Source organism: Diceros bicornis, chromosome 36 (assembly GCF_020826845.1).
Source record: "Diceros bicornis minor isolate mBicDic1 chromosome 36, mDicBic1.mat.cur, whole genome shotgun sequence".
Lineage (NCBI taxonomy): Eukaryota > Metazoa > Chordata > Mammalia > Perissodactyla > Rhinocerotidae > Diceros > Diceros bicornis.
In genome coordinates this window covers 30,226,143-30,246,835 of record NC_080775.1, presented here as the reverse complement: position 1 = coordinate 30,246,835, position 20,693 = coordinate 30,226,143, and the positions used below count along the sequence as shown (strand labels likewise).

At 35.1% G+C, this 20,693-nt stretch overlaps 1 protein-coding gene across 1 annotated transcript in view; it reads left to right on the top strand.

Moving 5' to 3' along the window:
• The window catches only part of KIF5B (kinesin family member 5B), a 47,230-nt gene extending 28,597 nt beyond the window's left edge, over positions 1-18,633 (top strand). The window contains exons 14-26 of the mRNA XM_058532727.1: positions 666-872; positions 1,374-1,517; positions 5,350-5,538; positions 6,176-6,293; positions 6,833-6,894; positions 6,993-7,102; positions 8,256-8,357; positions 9,605-9,665; positions 9,777-9,848; positions 10,021-10,125; positions 11,073-11,289; positions 11,829-11,979; positions 16,174-18,633. Coding sequence (XP_058388710.1) covers positions 666-872; positions 1,374-1,517; positions 5,350-5,538; positions 6,176-6,293; positions 6,833-6,894; positions 6,993-7,102; positions 8,256-8,357; positions 9,605-9,665; positions 9,777-9,848; positions 10,021-10,125; positions 11,073-11,289; positions 11,829-11,959 — 1,518 coding nt within the window. The 3' untranslated portion in view covers positions 11,960-11,979; positions 16,174-18,633. The remainder of the gene's footprint in view (positions 1-665; positions 873-1,373; positions 1,518-5,349; positions 5,539-6,175; positions 6,294-6,832; positions 6,895-6,992; positions 7,103-8,255; positions 8,358-9,604; positions 9,666-9,776; positions 9,849-10,020; positions 10,126-11,072; positions 11,290-11,828; positions 11,980-16,173) is intronic.
• The last annotated feature ends 2,060 nt before the right edge of the window (positions 18,634-20,693 follow it).

Below are 20,693 nucleotides of genomic sequence, written 5' to 3'. Positions count from 1 at the left end.
TTAACACGCCCACACCTTTCCAAATGCCTCTACTTAAAAGCCACTGACCCTGAATGATTGCAGTATCCTCCTAACTAGTCTCATGGCTTCTCTCTAGTTGAAATTTTATATGCTGATACCAAGTTTTCCTGAGGCATGGCTCAGATGCCACCCCTTGCTGCCCAAAGGAAATCTAAACTTTTAAGCATATCTTCTAAACACGTACTAATTTCTTTCTTTTTCTGTGCACACTATTCATGAGCTTAGAATGCCTTTTTCTTTCTATTACGTTAATTTGCAGATGACTAAAATCTACCTATCCTAGCCATCTTCTCCATGAATACCCTACAGAAATATGCCCCTTTTTCCTTTACTACCAAGCACTTTGTCTGTTGTGTCCTGTCCCTTGTGGCTCTTACATTCCATCTTGTATTGTTTATGTATGTGTCTTTCTTCTATTCGATTCCTCCAAGGCAAAGCCTTTATTTGATTTCCTTTCTGTCTCCCACAGTGTCTGAAACAGTGCCTGTACATAGTAGACGTTCAGTAAATCTGTTGAATGAATAAATGTTATCACACTAGCATCCACATTTCATTCCCTTTGTGCTTAGCAAATGGTGAAGCAAATACATTTTTTAAAACCTGTATACTTTTGGCAAAAATGGATATTTTGCTCTTTCCTGTAGCTTCTGGCATCTACCAGAAGGGATCAAGATAATATGCAAGCTGAGCTGAATCGCCTGCAGGCAGAAAACGATGCCTCCAAAGAAGAAGTGAAAGAAGTTTTACAAGCCCTAGAGGAACTTGCTGTCAATTATGATCAGAAGTCTCAGGAAGTGGAAGACAAAACTAAGGAATATGAATTGCTTAGTGATGAACTGAATCAAAAATCAGTAGGATATAGTTTTTTCCTTCTTAATACTTTAGAGCAAGTATTCATAATTGAAAAATTACCTAAATAAGTATATAGAAAGTAGATAAAGAAAACATACCAACTATCTAGAAAACTGTCAGTTTTATTCTAACATTAATTTGTTCAGACTCAGTTTCCAAAGATAAGCCATACTATGGTAATAAATGAAAATCGAATCTGATTAATTTGGAAGTTTCCCATTTCTAGACAGAAAGTATTACCCAATCTCAAACATCAAGGAAATAATACAAACTACCTGCTCTTAATGGAGTATAGTATGGCTACTTTACATGGTCTATCAAGTCTAAAATACTTTTTAAAGTTTGAGCTGGGGGCTATCCCAGAACTCAGATAGTTCAAGAAAATGAAAGCAGAAGATGGTTTTGTGAGTACTAGGTGAAAACTTGAAATATCTGTCAATATTTGAAATGTTCTTTCATTTAATAGATTTAACTGTACCTTTGGTTTTTGGTTCTTTTAGGCAACATTAGCAAGTATAGATGCTGAGCTTCAGAAACTTAAGGAAATGACCAACCACCAGAAAAAACGAGCAGCTGAGATGATGGCATCTTTATTAAAAGACCTTGCAGAAATAGGAATTGCTGTAGGAAATAATGATGTAAAGGTAAATACAATACCCAAATATAATTGTGTGTATACAATTCATACTTTTGTTTACTACTTATTTTTTACAAAGTTCTTTTCATACCAATTATCTCATCCACACAATAGTCATGTGTAGTAGATGGTATTAACCTCATTTTAAATAGATGAAAAAGGAAGAAGAGAATAAGGGGTACTCAGTAGACATCGTAAGTAGCATTTATTTGGACCGCGTGTTTGGTTCTTCACTAAGTAAAGATTTTTGCACTTAGAAATTATGTTAATAAATTACCGTACATGAAAGTATATAATTGGAGCAACAGTGAAGATTAGTTCGGGGAGTAAACTCATAAATGAATTGGCCTGTTGTTGCTTTAAGTGTTGAAAAAGATAAAAGATGAGCACTACTAATTAATTCTTTTTTTTTTTATTTTATTATGAAAAATTTCAAATACATAGCAGAAGAGAGGATAATATCATGACACCTCAGTTATCAGTTGTCAAAATTTTGCCACACTTATTTATCTGTGACTTTTTTCTAGTAATCTTTTTCAGGGTATTAATATTGGTTATATTAGCACTAGGCATGTGGTAAAAAATTTTAATGATCTGGTAGATTTTAAAACGTAGACCAAAAAAGCAAACTAAGACTCAACTGCAAAAACATGCAACATGGAAGATTTATATGTTGTAGTAGGTATTTGTTAGGACTTTACCTTTTTGATTAACGCCGAATTATAGTAACAAAGAACAAACTTATACTTGGGTTTATGGTGAGAGCCTACTAAGAAGCCCAGTTTAACAAGAGTTGGAAATGAAATAAAAGTTTTCAATATGGAGCACCCATTCCTTCTGTCAGTTGTTATTCAAAGCTGCTGTTTGTTGATAGAGGCAAGGATTCTTGTAATCATTCTCCAAATATTACATCATTTCTTAACGTTGGTTCACTTTGTTGAAACGAAGGAAAACTGGTATTGTTAAATACTGAATGACCTGCTTTCTCTTAACCATCTGTCTGAACAGTCTGCCCTGTGCTGTTCATGGTGAAGTCATGTGAGATGTTACAGCTGTGTGGGAATCTTCTGGGATGGAAAAATAGATTTACTTCATATCACTGAACACTAGAAAGGTGGTGTTCAAAATTTTTTTTTCAGACTTGCAAGTTCTTTTTAGAAAAATCTTTCTATTTCATGTTCAAATAATCTTAAGTGAAAAAGTGGTAAAGATGGAGAAAATAAAGAGTGCAGAAATGGCTTATGTTTAGTGGCAGAGCAGGTTCCCTGACTCCTACACTGCTTTTTTCACTGTACTGTTATAGCTTTTGAAAACAAGTCAGCCTTGCAATTAGGTTCTTTAAAAAAAGAAAATCTACGGATCCTCAATATTTTGGTCATTTTCACATAATTATTTTCCTGTTAACATCATCAGTAAGCACTACTTGAGCTCCGCTCAACTTGTTTTATATTTTTTTACATTACAGTTCACTCTTTGTGTTGTACAGTTCTATGGATTTGACAAATGCATAATATAAGTGCACGATTACAGTGTCATAGAATAGTTTCACCTCCCTAACAAATCCGTTGTGCTTTGCCTATTCATCCCTCTCGCAAACCTTTAGCAACCACTGATCTTTTTACTATTTCTATAGTTTTGCCTTTTCCAAAATGTCATATAGTTAAAATCATATAGTATGTAGCCTTTTCAAACTGGCTTCTTTCAGTTAGGAATGTGCATTTAAGATTCTTTCATGTCTTTTTGTGGTTTGATAGCTTATTTTTTTTATCACTGAATTACTCCATTGTATGGATGTACCACTTTGTTTATCCGTTCACCTGTTGAGGGATATCTTTGTTACTTCTAGTTTTGACAGTTATAAACATTCATATGCAAGCTTTTCTGTGAACATAAGTTTTCAATTCAATTGGATAAAAATATCTAGAAGCATCATTGCTAGATTGTATGTTAAGACTATTAACTTTGTAAGAACCTCCCAAACCGTCTTCCAAATTGGCTATAGCATTTCGCATTCCCACCAGCAATGAGTGAGAGTTGCTGTTACTCCACATTACCAGTGTTTGGTGTCATCATTTTTTTGGTTTGAGCTATTCTAATAGATGTGTATGGTGTCTTTTGCAGAGCAGAAGTTTTTAATTTTAACACAAGTTCAATTTATCAGTTTTTCTCTTTCATGGATTGTGTTTTTGGTGTTGTATCAAAAAACTCATCTCCAAACCCCAGGTCATCTAGATTCTCTCCTGTTATCTTCGAGAATTTTTTTAGTTTTCATTTATATTTAGGTCTGTGATCCATTTGGAGCTACTTTTTCTGAAAGGTATAAAGTCTCAGGATTCATTGTTTGACATGTGGATGGCCAATGGTTCCAGCACAAATTGTTTAAAAGACTATTCTTTCTCCACTGAGTTGCCTTTGCCCCTTTGTCTGAGATAAATTGATTGTATTTATGTGCCTCTATTCCTGGGCTTTCTATTCTGTTCCAATGACCTGTTTGTCTGTTCTTTTGCTGGTACCACACCATCTTGATTACTAGTAAGTCTTGAAGTTGGCTAGTGTCAGTCTTCCAACTTTCCTCTTGTTAAGTGTTGTGTTGGCTCTTCAGGGTCTTTTGCCTTTTTATATGAACTTTAGAGTTGTCTATATTTACAAAATAACTTGCTGGGATTTTGCTTGAGATTATATTAAATCTATAGATCAAGTTGGGAAGAACTGACATCTTACCAATATGGAGTCTTCTATCCATGAATATGGAATATATCCATTTATTTAGTTTTTCTTTGATTTTTTTCGTCAGTGTTTTATAGTTTCTTTATATAGATCTTATAAGTATTATGTTACATTTATACCTAAGTACTCGTTTTTTCTTTTTGTTGCTAATATAAATGGCACTGTCTTTTTAATTTCAAATTCCACTTGTTCTTTGCTGGTAAATAGGAAAGTGGTTGACTTTTGTATGTTAACCTGGTATCCTGTGATGTTACTATAATGGACTATTAGTTCCAGGAGTTTTTTTTAACAATTATGTCATCTACAAACAAAGACAGTTTTATTTCTTCCTTCTCAAGCTCCACTTAATTTTGACACTGATTATTATATTGGAATTTTATAATGAAAGTTAAGGAATGTGTACAGTGATCACAGTCCCTCCTTGATGAGCTTAAAAGTCATTCTTTCCCTTGGAGGCCGGCCCCGTGGCTTAGCGGTTAAGTGCGCGTGCTCCGCTACTGGCGGCCCCGGTTCGGATCCCGGGCACGCACTGATGCACTGCTTGTCCAGCCATGCTGAGGCAGCGTCCCACATACAGCAGCTAGAAGGATGTGCAACTATGACGTACAACTATCTACTGGGACTTTGGGGGAGAAAAAAGGAGGAGGATTGGCAATAGATGTTAGCTCAGATCCGGTCTTTCTCAGCAAAAAGAGGAGGATTGGCATGGATGTTAGCTCAGGGCTCATCTTCCTCACAAAAAAAAAAAAAAGTCATTCTTTCCCTACCACCTAAACATCATTATTTGTTATGTTTTAAACTGGACTTACACATGATTAACAGTGAATTTACTACAGAAGGCCTATGAAAAGGAAATCCTTTTTCTTAGGTTTACATTTTTTTTTTCTTGTAGGCATGTATTAACATTAAGTTTTAGAAAGTAAAGGAGGCAAAAATTAAGGTCTGTTTTACTTGCCCTTTATTAAAAACAATATTTAGTAAAAGAAAAACTCCAGACTTCCTATGAATATTGAGCATATATTTAATTTTGTTGTAAGATTTTAGAGTCTTAATTGGGTAAACACACTGAACATTTTTGTCTTGAATTTTTTATTTCACTTTTTTCTCAACAGCAGCCTGAGGGAACTGGGATGATAGATGAAGAGTTCACTGTTGCAAGGCTCTACATTAGCAAAATGAAGTCAGAAGTAAAAACGATGGTAAAACGCTGCAAACAGTTAGAAAGCACACAAACCGAGAGCAACAAAAAAATGGAAGAAAATGAAAAGGAGTTAGCAGCATGCCAGCTTCGCATCTCTCAAGTATGTATTATAGAACAAAGTTTCTTCATTTTTTGAACAGCCACATATAACTTTTATTATTGTAAAGGTTTTAAGGAAAATGAACTTCCATGGGTTATTTTGAGTTAAGTAACAAGGTTAATTTGATCAATTTTTCCTAGTCTAGCTGTAGTATAATAACATGATTTAATTGAATTGTTTGCTAACATGTGTATGTTATGTATAGAAATTTAGTAGAAAGATGTGACTGATGTGACTGTTGAAGAATCTAGAAGAATTCTGTGGTGGACAAAACTGCAGGGCCATTTTTCTGGCTTTGGCAGTGGTAAATGGATGAGGTCATTCACCAAGATAGGAATTGTAGGAGGGAAGAGGGTAACATCGGATGGAGATAACAGTAAGAATATTATCTCATTTTAGCCTTCAGTGCCTTAGTTTTGCAAGTGTTATAAGCTATACAGCTGACCATTTCATCGATTAAATTCATTGCCATTGCAAAATCTGGCCTCTGAACATTTTAGGTTTAAATATATTCTCCTTTAAATGTATTGAATGTTTAGATATATCAATAAAACTTGCTTACTTTCAAGTATTCGTAACAACAAAATGTGTGCTTGAGATTTTTTTCCACTTCATATCGGTATATTTTTCCCAAAAGCATGAAGCCAAAATCAAGTCATTGACTGAATACCTTCAAAATGTGGAGCAAAAGAAAAGACAGCTGGAGGAATCTGTGGATTCGCTCAGTGAAGAACTAGTCCAGCTTCGAGCACAAGGTATTAGCTTCCAATTATTTATGAGTTATATCTACATTAATTCATTCTTTAGTATAATTGAAGTAAACTTATATTCACCCTGATAGAGAATAGTAGGAATACAGATAGCTTGGAATAGTAAACAAATATTTAATGTGGCTTTGAAACATTTTTGAAATTGTGTTTGAATATGGAAGTGGCCTATCTGGGAATTGCCCACAAAGTTATGAAGTTGTGTGATTATGTATATATATGAATGTCGACATAGAGGACTTTTAGGACGCTATCTCATTTCGCTACCATTGCCCTAACCCATCTATTCCGGGATTAGGCAGGGAAAATAAGGGAAACTCCAATGTCAACACAAAGGGTATAACTAATTGTGCTAGTCAACATGTCACTGAGCTTGGAGAGCAAGATTTACTATGTGGTATTTGGGTAATTTAAAGTGAAGTACTGCTAAGGAACATAACCCTCATAAAACCCATTTGCTCCTTGGTTTATATGAAGAACTTGAAGGTTTATTTCCTCTCTTCTGTTTTCTCTCCCTACACCAACAGAGAAGGTCCATGAAATGGAAAAGGAGCACTTAAATAAGGTTCAGACTGCAAATGAAGTTAAGGCAAGTGTGATGTAACATTGGATTCTAATGGCTTTAATCACATCTTTATTAATCTTGATTAGTCTGACTTAACATCTTTTTCCCCCCGATAATTTTAGCAAGCTGTTGAACAACAGATCCAAAGCCATAGAGAAACTCATCAAAAACAAATTAGTAGTTTGAGAGATGAAGTTGAGGCAAAAGAAAAACTTATTACTGATCTTCAAGAGTAAGTATACTTTTCTTTCCTCTAAGATATTAGAAACGAACTGAAAAGGGTTGACTCTTTATTTTTTTTTATTTATTTATTTTTGTGTGGGGAAGATCAGCCCTGAGCTAACATCCATGCTAATCCTCTTTTTGCTGAGGAAGACCGGCTCTGAGCTAACATCTATTGCCAATCCTCCTTTTTTTCCCCAAAGCCCCAGTAAATAGTCGTATGTCGTAGTTGCACATTCTGCTAGTTGCTGTATGTGGGACGCAGCCTCAGCATGGCCAGAGAAGCGGTGCATCGGTGCGTGCCTGGGATCCGAACCCGGGCTGCCGGTAGTGGAGCGCGTGCACTTAACCGCTAAGCCACGGGGCCGGCCCAAGGTTGACTCTTTAGACAAGAGAAAATAATAGGCTACTGGTGGACAATATATCCTATTAGAAACCTGCATTTTTTTCATTGAAATTATAATTTTTTTACTTAAAAAATAAAGCATTTTTTCATTTATAACTTCTAAGTTTCAGGTGAAATTTTTGAAAATTTTTCTTAGATCTTTGATGTTAACCAATCAATAAAAGGAAAAAAATCCCAACTTCAACTGTTATTGCAAATAGACACCACAGTCTCCTCCAAATCATTTCCTTAACTTCCTTTTTAAAAATATTCTTAACTGAGAAAAACTTTATTGGAAATTGTCAGTTTTAAAATTTTTTTTAGATAGAAATTGTTGTCTTAGTTTATCCAGAAAACATTTTTCCCTTCTTCCATATCATATGCGTATAGCATAAAATTTATAGAAATTGGAGGACTGCAACTAAATCATGATTTGATTAGGAAGCAGAGGAGCATAATAAAAAATGATGACAAAGTTTGTGACACGGGTCTTATGATTAATACCTAATGGATTTAGGGACAAGGATTCAGGGAGATGAAAGATATAGAAGAATAAAACCATGGTTTCAAGCCAAAATATGAAAAAATATTGTGTGGCTGAAAGTAGCCAGTTCCTCTTCCTTTCTCCCACTGTGTGGAACAGGATAACAAAGGAGGTAGGCCCTGGGTATTCGAATGGTGAGATTATAGAATCTAAGAGTTTGAAAAATTTTAATGACAGACAACATTCAGAGAACGATAAGGTTGATATTATGGTATGTTTTTTTTCTTTTGTCAGCCAAAACCAGAAAATGATGTTGGAGCAGGAACGTCTGAGAGTAGAACATGAGAAGTTGAAAGCTACAGATCAGGAAAAGAGCAGAAAACTACATGAACTTACGTGAGCGAATGTTTTAATTCAAGTTTAAAATTAAAAACTAAATTAGAGGATTGCAGGCATTACTGTTAGATATATCCAGTAGATACATTTTTCACTTTGTACAGGCTAAAGTGTGTTTTTCTTAAACCCTCCGAGATGGTTTGATTTGTACCTAAAAACTTACAATATATTCTTATGCTTTAGTGAAAGCAGCTCTTATATTTCAGTGATGGTCAAGATTCAGATTCCTGTTTATCAACCTGCTTCCTGTTTCTGTGCTACCATATTACCTCAAGATCCAGCATAAAAATAAACTTAAAACATGACATTAAATAATTTGGAAGATTTCAGGATCTGCCACAAAAACTGAATTTTTGTTAAATTTGATCTTGCATAAAAGAACAGTATTATTTTAGGCTTGCCTTTTAAACACAGGCTTTCACCATTTACTTTTTCCGGTTTACTAAGTATAGTCAATACTCAGTTTTCTAGAGTCTGAGTAGGTAGAAAACTCGTGATTTTAATTTTTCACATACCTTGAATTTATGACGGATAATTTGTAAATGAACTAATACCAGTTAGGATGGACACACCATCAGGACCAGGTCATAGTTGATTTTGTAAAGATTCTGCTGAATCTCACCCATAATTTTGTTTAGAATAATTTTAATGTAAAATATATTTGTTTGCAATAATCTCTAATTCCCAGTTAACCAGAATTATTTTGGGTAAACAGCAGCATGCTGTATGTGGCATATTCTAAAATATAAATAAGAACCAGTCCTTATTCTTTGAATTCTGCCACGTTTTATCTCTTCCATTTCTTTATGAGAAATTTTTTTCTTTTTATTTTTCCCCCCAAAGCCGCAGTAGATAGCTGTATGTCATAGCTGCACATCCTTCTAGTTGCTGTATGTGGGACGCGGCCTCAGCATGGCTGGAGAAGCGGTGCGTCGGTGCGCGCCCGGGATCAAACCCCAGGCCGCCAGCAGTGGAGCGCGCGCACTTAACCGCTAAGCCACAGGGCGGGCCCGAGAAATTTTTTTATAATGAACTAGAGATTTAGAAGGAGATTATAAGGCATACAAAAATTTCTTGAAAGACACAACATGGGTAAACTTTTAAAAAAAATAAATGTCTTTCATTTATTTGAATTTAAAAATTGATCCTTTCAGATAAAAAATATTTGATTCGACTCTTGTGCTAAATAAAACTGGAATTTTATGGGATCAAAGGTGAAAATATATGTATATTCTTCCACTGTTTAGGGTTATGCAAGATAGACGAGAACAAGCAAGACAAGACTTGAAGGGTTTGGAGGAGACAGTGGTAAGAAAACTTGAAAATAAATAGGATTGGGGAATATTTAATGGGTTTTCCCCCTTGGTTATACTAAATTTGAAGTCTGAATTCCAAAAATACTGCTGCTGTTAATTCTAGGCAAAAGAACTGCAGACTTTACACAACCTGCGGAAGCTCTTTGTTCAGGACCTGGCCACCAGAGTTAAAAAGGTAATAAAGCTATACAGAGGTGGGTGTTTATATAAATGGTACTCACTGTGTGTAATTCTTTGTGTTTATAAGTGAAATAATTGGACAACGTCATAATAATTTTTGTGTAGTTAGGCTTGCATGTTTTGGTCTTTAAGTTTTTTCATAGTATTCGTCACCCTTCTTTTCTTAGAGTGCTGAAATCGATTCTGATGACACTGGAGGCAGTGCTGCTCAAAAGCAAAAAATCTCATTTCTTGAAAATAATCTTGAACAACTCACTAAAGTGCACAAACAGGTAATAAAAAGTATATTTTGTGGTAACTGTAGCATTGTAAGAATAAAAAATTGAGGCATGGCAAGTATTTGAATCTTTCAGAGTCCTAAGGAATTTTCATGCCCTGAGCCATTCCATTATTTTATCAAGCAATTATATATAGAAATCACTAGCAATTTTTAGGGGAGATAATATTTTTAACAACCCTTTTGTCAGTAGAGGCCGATGAAAACATGTATTCTTATTTCCTTTCTAGGATTTCAGATCTGTCAGTTTTCTTAATTTATTCATGGTAATTTTGAAGTCTCTGGTAGACAAGTCTTTGCAGTTAAAGTATAATTTTTTTATGTCTTTTTACATTTAATGCCCTGAGTGTGAAATATGTCATGAGGCAGTTCATATTTTTTACAAAGGAATGCTTATTGTGGGTTTTTTTGCTTATTATTATGGCTTGATAAATGATTTAATTACTTAGGAAAAAAGTTCCATGGCACATTCAATTGTATACCTTTGTTATTGTAAACTTGATGTTTGTACTAGAGTAAGGTTAAAGAAATTTTACACCTGATTGCTTTCAACACTTTGGAAGGGGCTTGCTAAATTTTTGTTTACTTGTGAGTCTTACTGTGTCTAAAAGTATATTCATTTCCACCAGATTAGTATCTTACTGAAGAAACCTAACACTGTGTTATAACTTATTGTTATTGCCTAGTGGAGGGAAAGAAGAATCTCCCCCCAAACAAAAAAAATTTTTAATGAAATTTCATCTTTGTGAGAAATATATACGTGTGACATGTATGGATATATATATTCCTTGCATGTTGCTGCCTAAATTAAATTAGCTAAATGGAAAATCTTGATATAAAATATAGTTTTACTTCTTTTCTAAAGAAAAATTATAAAACATTCATACTTTCTCAAATCATCTAGTTAAAGCTAGAATCCTTATTTTCTTTACGTGCTTTTAGTTGGTACGTGATAATGCAGATCTTCGCTGTGAACTTCCTAAGTTGGAAAAGCGACTTAGAGCTACAGCTGAGAGAGTGAAAGCTTTGGAGTCGGCACTGAAAGAAGCCAAAGAAAATGCGTCTCGTGATCGCAAACGCTATCAGCAAGAAGTGGATCGTATAAAGGAAGCAGTCAGGTCAAAGAATATGGCCAGAAGAGGACATTCTGCACAGATTGGTTAGTAGGACACATTAAAATCTTTAAATCTTGCTTGGTTTGAATGTTTTCATTTACTTGAAAAGACAATCTGATTCATTGATTTTTGTGTTGTGGTGGTGGTGGTATTTGTCGATCCTTAGTTTCTAACTTACCCAAGAGTGGCATTGTTGGGGAAAGAAGAATGAAGCTGAGGAATAACCACATTAACAGGACAAGAAGATAAATAAGCAAGAAAGGTCAGGGGTGGGAGAACTATGTAGAGCATTGTTACTAAAGCAAAGAGAACTGCAAGAAAATAAGTCATCAGCAATATTTCATGCTTCAGAGTAATCATTGATATAGGATAAGGTTTTTAAGATGTTAAGGATTGTATAGGTCCTGGAAAAAAGGATGTAACTGAGAAGAAAAAAAGAGATAGAGGAATTTGCTGAGAAACAAAAAAGCAAAGAAAAACAAACATTTGGGAATTTGTTGTAAATGAAAAAGAGAGACCTAAAAAGTCATTGCAGTCGTATGTTAAGATTTATTCTAAAGTCAGTTTTTGTTTTGCATATTAGCTAAACCTATTCGTCCTGGGCAACATCCAGCAGCTTCTCCAACTCATCCAAGTGCAATTCGTGGAGGAGGTGCATTTGTCCAGAACAGCCAGCCAGTGGCAGTGCGAGGTGGAGGCGGCAAACAAGTGTAAGCGTCACACATTACCCACAGGTTTGTAGTTGATATCTGGCTTTTGATCGTTGCCATAAATGGAAATGTTTAGCCATTGGTTGCTAAACACTTTTTTGGAATCTCATATCAGTGTGATGTTTTGTTTTTAATGGATATAATTGTAAAAGTAACTTGGCAGAATTTCTTCTAGTCTTTTTTCATAGTTCAGATCATACTATGTATTCAAATTTGTGTTTGTATTGTTTTTAACCTAACATATCAGATCATTTTTAAAAGCTCTTAGTATTCTAATGGATATACCATGGTTTATAACTATTCCCTTTTACTGGATATGTAATTAAGCATGTTAATTTTTTCCATACTTGAAATTTTCCAAAATTGAAATTTGCATATATGAAATTTGAAATCTGAAACATCTTTTTATACCCCTCCCCTTTTAGATTATTTCCAGAATATTCCCAGAAGTGGAATTAAAAGAAAATGGGAACATTTTTAAGGCTTTTGATAGATATTAATACACTGCTCTCCAGAAAGACTGCACGAAATTGCTTATTAGCCAAGGATACAGTCAATTTTGTTGCATCTTTACCAGCACTGAGTATTAATAGTTTTTAAGCTTCTAATATAATAGGCCAAAATAAGCATCTCATTGATTTATTAATGAAGTTGGGGGTTTTTCTTCATATATTTATTGGGTCACTGGTGTTTCCTTTTTTCGTGTCCTTCATTTACCTATTGTGAGTGACTTTTCTAACAGATTTATGAGTTCTTTATTTTTAGTTATACAGGTAATATCTGTTCATTGTAGGAAGATAAAAAAATATCGCAAAGTAGAAGATAAATGTCCTCCAGAGATACCACCCAATATATTGTATCTTTGTAGAGCATTCTTTACATATTATAACTTCTAAATTAAAAAGTTTAAACTATTGGTAAATATTCTAACAACCTACTACCCCTATTCTACAGCATATGCTACTTTTGTAGCCTGCTTTTTTTGATGTTGTTTTTTGAGGAATGTTGGCCCTGAGCTAATATCTGTTGCCAGTCTTCCTCCTTTTTTCATTTTTTTCTCCCCAAAGCCCCAATAGATAGTTGTATGTCATAGTTGCACATCTTCTAGTTGCTCTGTGTGGGATGCCGCCTCAGCATGGCTTGATGAGTGGTGCCTAGGGCTGCACCCAAGATCTGAACTGGTGAAAGCTGGGCCGCCGAAGCAGAGTGCACGAACCCAACCACTGCGCCACTGGGCCGGCCCAGTAGCCTACTTTTTTAACTTAGCAGTATAGCCTGAACATTTTCTTCTATAACATGATGGATTAGTTAATAGCTGCCTGTTGTTTCATCATATGGCAGGAATTCATATTTTAATTTTTTGGAAGTCTCAGATGTGTATGTGTATTCTTTGAAAATTAAAAATGCTAGACAATTATGATATGGTTAACTGTTGTTTCTGACAAATATTAAAGCCAGTTTATTTTATTCGTGTTTTTACTTTGACATGTTTGTTTTTACTTTGCATTTTGCATAACATTGTCTCTCAATTTGCATAGAGAATTAAGCAGTATTCTGAAGAATTCACATTTCTAACAATTTAAAATATTTTTTTGTCCACGTAGTGTAGGATTTAAAAGAGAGTGATACCTGAAATTTATATAATGTTATAAACCAGTGTTACCTCAATAAAGAAAAAAAGAGAGAATGATATGGTGAAAAGAGCATGGACTTTGGAGTTCTATCTGAGTTAGAGTCTGGACTTTATACTTTTATGAACTTGAGCAAGTTCCTTTTTTATACAGTTAATTTCTTTCTCATTTTGACTCCCTTTAAAAGTCTTTAGTGTAAAAATAAATTAGGATTCATGACCTAACTATTTAATGGATCTCTAAAACAATGATTTTCTTCATAGCCACAGTTCATTATCACACCTAACAATATTTTTAATATTATCTTATACCAGTCCATATTCAGATTTCTCCAATATATTTTTTTAAGTCCTTTACAGCTGGTTTCTAAACCAGGGTACAATCTAGGACCACTGTTTGCATTTGATTATATCCCTTAAGTCACTTTTAAAAGTCTATAATAAACCCCCCTTTGTAATGACATTGACTTACTGAAGAGACTAGGCCAGCTTTCTTGAGCGTACGCCACCTTCTGGATGTTTTGATTGTTTTTATGTGTAGTTGCCTTGTTCCTCTGTTCAGTGTATGTTGAAAGCATTTATTAGACTCAGCGTAAACATTTTTAACAAGAGTACATGGTGGGTAGTATGTGCTTAATATGTGTGACACATCAGTTGACATACAATAGCTAGTTTACCTGCCAATTAGAGATGGCATCTCTTTTCCCCCCTTTGGAGTAGTAACTTTTTGAGCCTCTTTTATTAGTTACATGGAAGTTATTCTTGAGAAATACACAAGATGTCATTACCTGTTACAGAGCGAGTGTTCAGTAAGTGCAAGCTACCTTTTCTGGAAGTGGGAGGTGGGCAAGGGGATTTTCAAAGCATAAACATAGATATAGATAAAAGTTTATCCTTTTTTGGATATTGTCCTCGCATTAAAATTCATATGTAAACTTTAAACACACATCTCATTTGCAGAGAGGATAGACCATGGACTTTGTTAAATATAGCTAGGTTTTAGCTTGAAAGTAAAATGCTGATCCCAGTGTAATGACAGCAGTTTAGAACATGAGGGAGATAAACCCAAAACTAGGTTTTCATGACTTGAAGTGATTATAAAAGTGTACTTGTTTACAAGTTTGTTTTATTGCTGGTCCAAAGGATAGAGGTTCTTAATTTTTTAAACTCTTGTATTAATCAGTCTTAAACCATGATTTAGGTATATATGATCTACTTACGTGATAAATTGTTGAAAAATTAAATACTTTGTAAAGAAGGTTTTTATTTATTTTTTTGGTTGTTTGTTTTGGTGAGGAAGATTAGCCCTGAGCTAACATCTGCTGCCAATCCTCCTCTTTTTGCTGAGGAAGATTGGCCCTGAGCTAACATTCATGCCCATGTTCCTCTATATGTGGGACGCCTGCCACAGCACAGCTTGACAAGCAGTGCATAGGTCCACACCAGGGATCTGAACCTGCAAACCCCAGGCCACCGGAGTGGAACATGTGAACCCAACCACTACGCCACTGGGCCAGCCCCGAGAAATTTTTTAATTATTAAGAAAAACATTTCAAAACAGTGGGTTTATTTTTTGGGAAAGGTGACAATGTATTAATAATACTGATACCTTCTGGGCCGGCCCCGTGGCTTTGCGGTTAAGTGCGCGCGCTCCGCTGCTGGCGGCCCAGGTTCGGATCCCGGGCGCGCACTGACGCACCGCTTCTCCAGCCATGCTGAGGCTGCGTCCCATATACGGCAACTAAAAAGATGTGCAGCTATGACATAAAACTATCTACTGGGGCTTTGGGGAAAACAAAAAAAAAAGGAGGAGGATTGGCAATGGATGTTAGCTCAGAGCCCGTCTTCCTCAGCAAAAAGAGGAGGATTAGCATGATTGTTAGCTCAGGGCTGATCTTCCTCAAAAAAAAAAATAATAATAATAATACTGATACCTTTAGTACCGAATTTTACGTGGCTGGTCTTCTAGCTTGCATAATACTTTGAACAGGTTGAGGTTTTCTAAACACATAGGTAAGTAAGCAGTTTAATACAAGCATGTTTCCAGGTAACAGCTGCTGAAATTGCTTATTTCACTGTCACTTTTCCTACCATATGTACCTCTTGTTTATCCCTAGTCCTCCACTCCTCTCCTCCCCCGTCTCCCCCCGCCCGCACAGCTACCATGTATGTAATGGTACCATGTACCATTGCTAGTTAGTGATCTTTGGTTTAGGAATGTCACTGACACTGTCTACTGGATTCCATTTTATTAACCACCTTCTTTTTTTAAAAAAATATAATTCCTACATCAGCTCATTCATAGCTCTCTTGGGGAGAGTAAAAACAAATGCAGGGCTGACGTCTTTTTAAACACTGTACTGCTCATAAACAGCTCCATTTAGGAGGTAAAGAAAAAGAGAAGAAATCAAATCATTTAATGTTGCCATCTTTTTAATTTGGGGGAAAGTGGTCGAAGCTGTTGGCTAAAATGTTTTTAAACTATTGCTATATTTTATTTACTTATTTCATTCTTTTCATGATTGTCCCAAACACATTTTGTTTTATAAGTAAAAATATTTTCTCTCTATGCTTTCTCTCATTTTCAGGTGTTGAAAGTAACTGAAGTTTGAAGAGGACATACTATCTAGCAGAGTCATTCAGTGACTGTAACCTCTACCCCTTGGGGAACTGTAGAATTATAACTTTTTTTAAATGTATAAATTCTACCGGGCCTGTACAGCTGTTTCCTACCCACTCTTCTTGTAAACTCTGCTGCTTCCCAACACAACTAGTGTGCAATTTTGGTGTCTTAGGAGGGGAAAATGACAGTTTACAACTGTGGCCCTATTTATTACACAGTTTGTCTTTCATGTCTTAAATTTAGTCTTCACTGTGCCAAGCTAACTGTACCATATAGGATTGTGCTTTTTGTACTTGTTTTTGTGTGTGTGTTTTTTTTTAGATCTCGGTTTAAATTACCTAGCTGCTACCGCTTCTTGTTTTTCTTTTCTTATTAAAATGTCTTCCTTACTTTAGAGAAAATGGAACATTTAGATTAAATATCTTAAAATTTACCACTTAGAACACTACATGCCCACAAAATATATCAGGTTAGTACTGTACTTTAAAATCCCTTGAAATGATTTCAGAGTTAAAATTACTTGTATCATCTCTGAAGTTTGCTTCTGAAAACTACTGTTTGAGCACTGAAACCTTAAAACTGCCTAAGTGGGCATTTGAGACTGAGCAAGGCTACTTAATTGTTATCTCATGAAATGCCTGTCAATGAATTATCTTGAATAGAAATGTTTTACAATTTCAAAAGCAAATCTCAGTTTAAGAAAGAGAGTTTGAAAAAGGAATTGTATTTCTCTTCTTCCCGATTCTGTAATCAGCATAGATTGGTGGAATGAAAATACCGTGCTTCATTCTGGTGAGCCTGCTAGAGAATTGGACAGATATTAATTTGTCGTCTTAATATAGTGAAATGAATTAAGATATTATAGGATTAAACATAATTTTATACTGTTAGTACTATATTGGTTGATCTAAATTTATAGACTATGGAAATTGAGAAAAAATGTGGAAGAACAGGACAAATATATGGTGAGTTTATAAATATGCAGGTAAATTTTTGTCTGAAACCCCTAAACCTGCTACACTAAGTCATACACTATAATTTCTTTCTTGTTTAGTCTAGAAATAGTAAATGGTTTGGAAGTCACTAATAATCCTCAAATAAATTATTTTGTTGGCTGTAGCCCATAATATTGTAATTAGTACTAAGTGTACCTGTTTTTGCCACTTCTTCCTCAGATGATTAAACTAAGTCAACAGTTTATTTTAGGAAGCTATAAAACTAACAGGGAAAGAGATTTCAATATTTGCTTCATCACTAGGGGGGTGACTGTAACTATGTTAGCAGAAATTTGCAGAGAATGGGGATTTAAGGTTGAAACTTAGAAAGTTCTGTGTTAGGATCTATCTGGCTGGCAGAATTAACTTTTTGAAAAAGTTTTATACACAGATATTTGTATTAAATTTGGAGCCATAGTCAGAAGACTCAGATCATAATTGGCTTATTTTTCTATTTCCTTAACTATTGTAATTTCCACTTTTATAATAATTTTCATTTAAAGATAAATTTATTTATTTATTTTTTTAACAGTCAACAATCCTTGCTGTCGTAGTCTGCAACCTTTAAAATGATTGTGTTGCCTTTAAGATTGATCAAAAGAAACACTCCGTAAATTGAGATGAAACCTTGGTGCAGCAAGATTGAAGTAATGCAGTTAACTAAAAAAAAAAAGTGCTACAGCCTGTTTATGCTGACAGTTTTCTAAATGGAGAAATATTTGGCTGCATTCACATAGACATTTGTATTTTGTTTTCAAATGAAAACTTGCTTCTTTGGCAATATTCATAAATGAGGCAGAATTTTTTTTCTCTTTTGTCTGAATATGGTCATTCATTCTTGTAAGATGTATCACGGGTATTGGTGCTGTGTAACAATGAATGGTTCAGAATATACAATTTAAGGTTTTTGAAAATATCTCAGTGGTTCTTTTCTATTTATAATTTCAAACTTTCACGAAGTGTACAAAGAATTTCATAAATTTGTTTTCAGTGAACTGCTCTTTTTGCTATGGTAGGTCATTAAACAGCATTTACTCTGACAAATGAAAATTTCTGATCATCTAGAACACTGACACTTATTTCAATTTGCAGTGTCTTTTTTGACTGACTACATTAACGTTCCTCTGAATGGTATTGATAAATGGTTCAGGAGAGAAACTCAATGAAATGAAAGGGTAATATTTATTCATGGTGATCAATTAAATTATTTGCCTAACTTAAGAAAACTACTGTGCGTTACTCTCGATTTGACATGAGGTGATAGAAAAGAGCCTGAGTCTACCTGTGGAATATGTTGGTTCATTTTCAGTGCTTGAAAATACATTCAAAGATAATTGGTTTGGGAAGACGCCATATAATTTTTAAGTTAACCTGCATGCTGTAAATGTGTTTTATGTTTAAATAAAAAGGAAAATTTTTTTGAAATGTAATGACTTTCTTAAAACTTATTCAATGGAGCATTAGACTGATTTTCTATGACTAAGTGGCATTCTGTCTTGACAGAATAGTGACCAATGTGTCATTATATTCATATATATCTTGTTTCCTAATGTGTTGCCTACTCTTTGGACAGCAGGTATTAAATATGTAGGCTGAAGAATTAAGAGCTAGAAGTGAATTCTCAGTGTCACCTGTGTCACTGTAGTGTAGTCTCCATGGTTCTGTTCAGTTGAGCCTGATTGTTTTATTAACCAGTATAAGAAGTGTTCAAGTTTGTTTTTCACGGCTTCCTCAATGGTCATTCAAGGTTAGCTGGAAAAAACTAAAGAAAGACTCTACCTAAATTATAGTGGTGATTGGCTTTTTCTGTTTATCTTTTTAAATTACTTATTAAGGGAAAAATTTACTCATATATAAAAGCAGAGTAAATAATGAAGCCCCAAGTTCCTACTACTCAGTTTTTACAATTGTCAGCTCATGGCTAATCTTGTTTCATCCATAACCCCATTCATGTGTTCCCTCTATATTATTTTGAAGCAATTCCAGACATATGCTTTCATCCATAAATATTTTCATTATGTATTTTAAATACACTCCTTAAAACACACACCTACCATTATCACACCAACAAAAATAATTTCCTAAGCAAAATTTTAGTTTTTGCAAACAGTTTGTTTGAATCAAGGTCCAGTTAAAATTCATATATTGCAATAGAGTGCCCCTCGTCTCTCTTTCTCATTTTTTTCTCTGCAATCAATTTATGAAGAAAACAGGTTATTTGTCCTCTCGAGTTGCCCAGATTTTGCTGATTGCATCCCTTTGATATCATTTAACATACTCCTCTGTCCTTTGTATTTCCTGTGAATTTGTTTTGGATCCACAGGCGTAATCAGACTCACTGTTTTGTTTTGTTGGCGGGGGCAGTCTTCCCTCATGCAGTGACGCTCTTCCATCTGATGGCACATAATGTCTGGTGGCCTCTTACTGAGTTATTAGCCACCATTGTTGATCAATGCCTAGATCCATCAATTTATTAGGGGCTACAGAATGGCAATACTCTAACTCTATCCTTCCTTCATTTGTTAGCTGCAGGAGGGGAACTTGCCCTCATCTACTATTTGGTTACCCAGTGGTATAGTTTGTGTAGGAAAAACAAGATAAATGCTTGATTCTTTCCCTTTATTTACAGGTTTCAAAATAATGAGTTGCTTCACTGCTATCATCTAGTGGTGACCAGTTAGTTGTGCATTTTTCTCTTTTTTTAAATTTTTTATTATTTGGTTATTATCTTTTAAGTGTGCTCTGTGAGCCTCCAAATCCTTTTCTCCTTTCCTGGAAAAGTTTAAATGGAAACAGAATTTTAATAAGACTTATCTCCCACCCTTGACATACTCTGGTAACCGATGTCTTACCAAGGACTCCAGCGTGCTAGCCACTTAGCCACCTCAATAAGCTTAATGATGTCCATGTGACATTCTGTGGGATGACCAGATGTCCAGATCTCTTCAGACTATTGTGACAGAGGGCAGGATATTTAATACAGCCCTGTGGCAAGTTGTACATGTGTGTTGTTTGCTACGTGTGAATGTGAACTGCTTTTGGTCTTGTAATCTGAAAAGAAAAGAGCACATTATTTTTACTGTTTTGGCTGGCAAGCGTGGAAAGGGAGGACACAGCAGGTTCAGAGGCTTCTGTTTGGCCTCCTGGATAACCTGTATGACAAGCCAAAGATGCATGTGGCGAGTCATGCCAGTTACTAAGTATGTCCGTTCTAGTTATACATAAAGAGACAGAAATGACTATCAGATGGGTCCACAGAGCATCATTGGGGGTTTTTTTTTGGTAAGGAAGATTCACCCTGAGCTAACATCTGTGCCCATCTTCCTTTATTTTGTACGTGGGATGCTGCCACAGCACGGCTTGATGAGCAGTGCGTACGTAGGTCTGTGCCCAGAATCCAAACCCATGAACCCCAGACTGCCGGAGCAGAGCACACGAACTTAACCACTACACCACCGGGCTGGCCCCAAGCATATGCAGTTTTAATGTG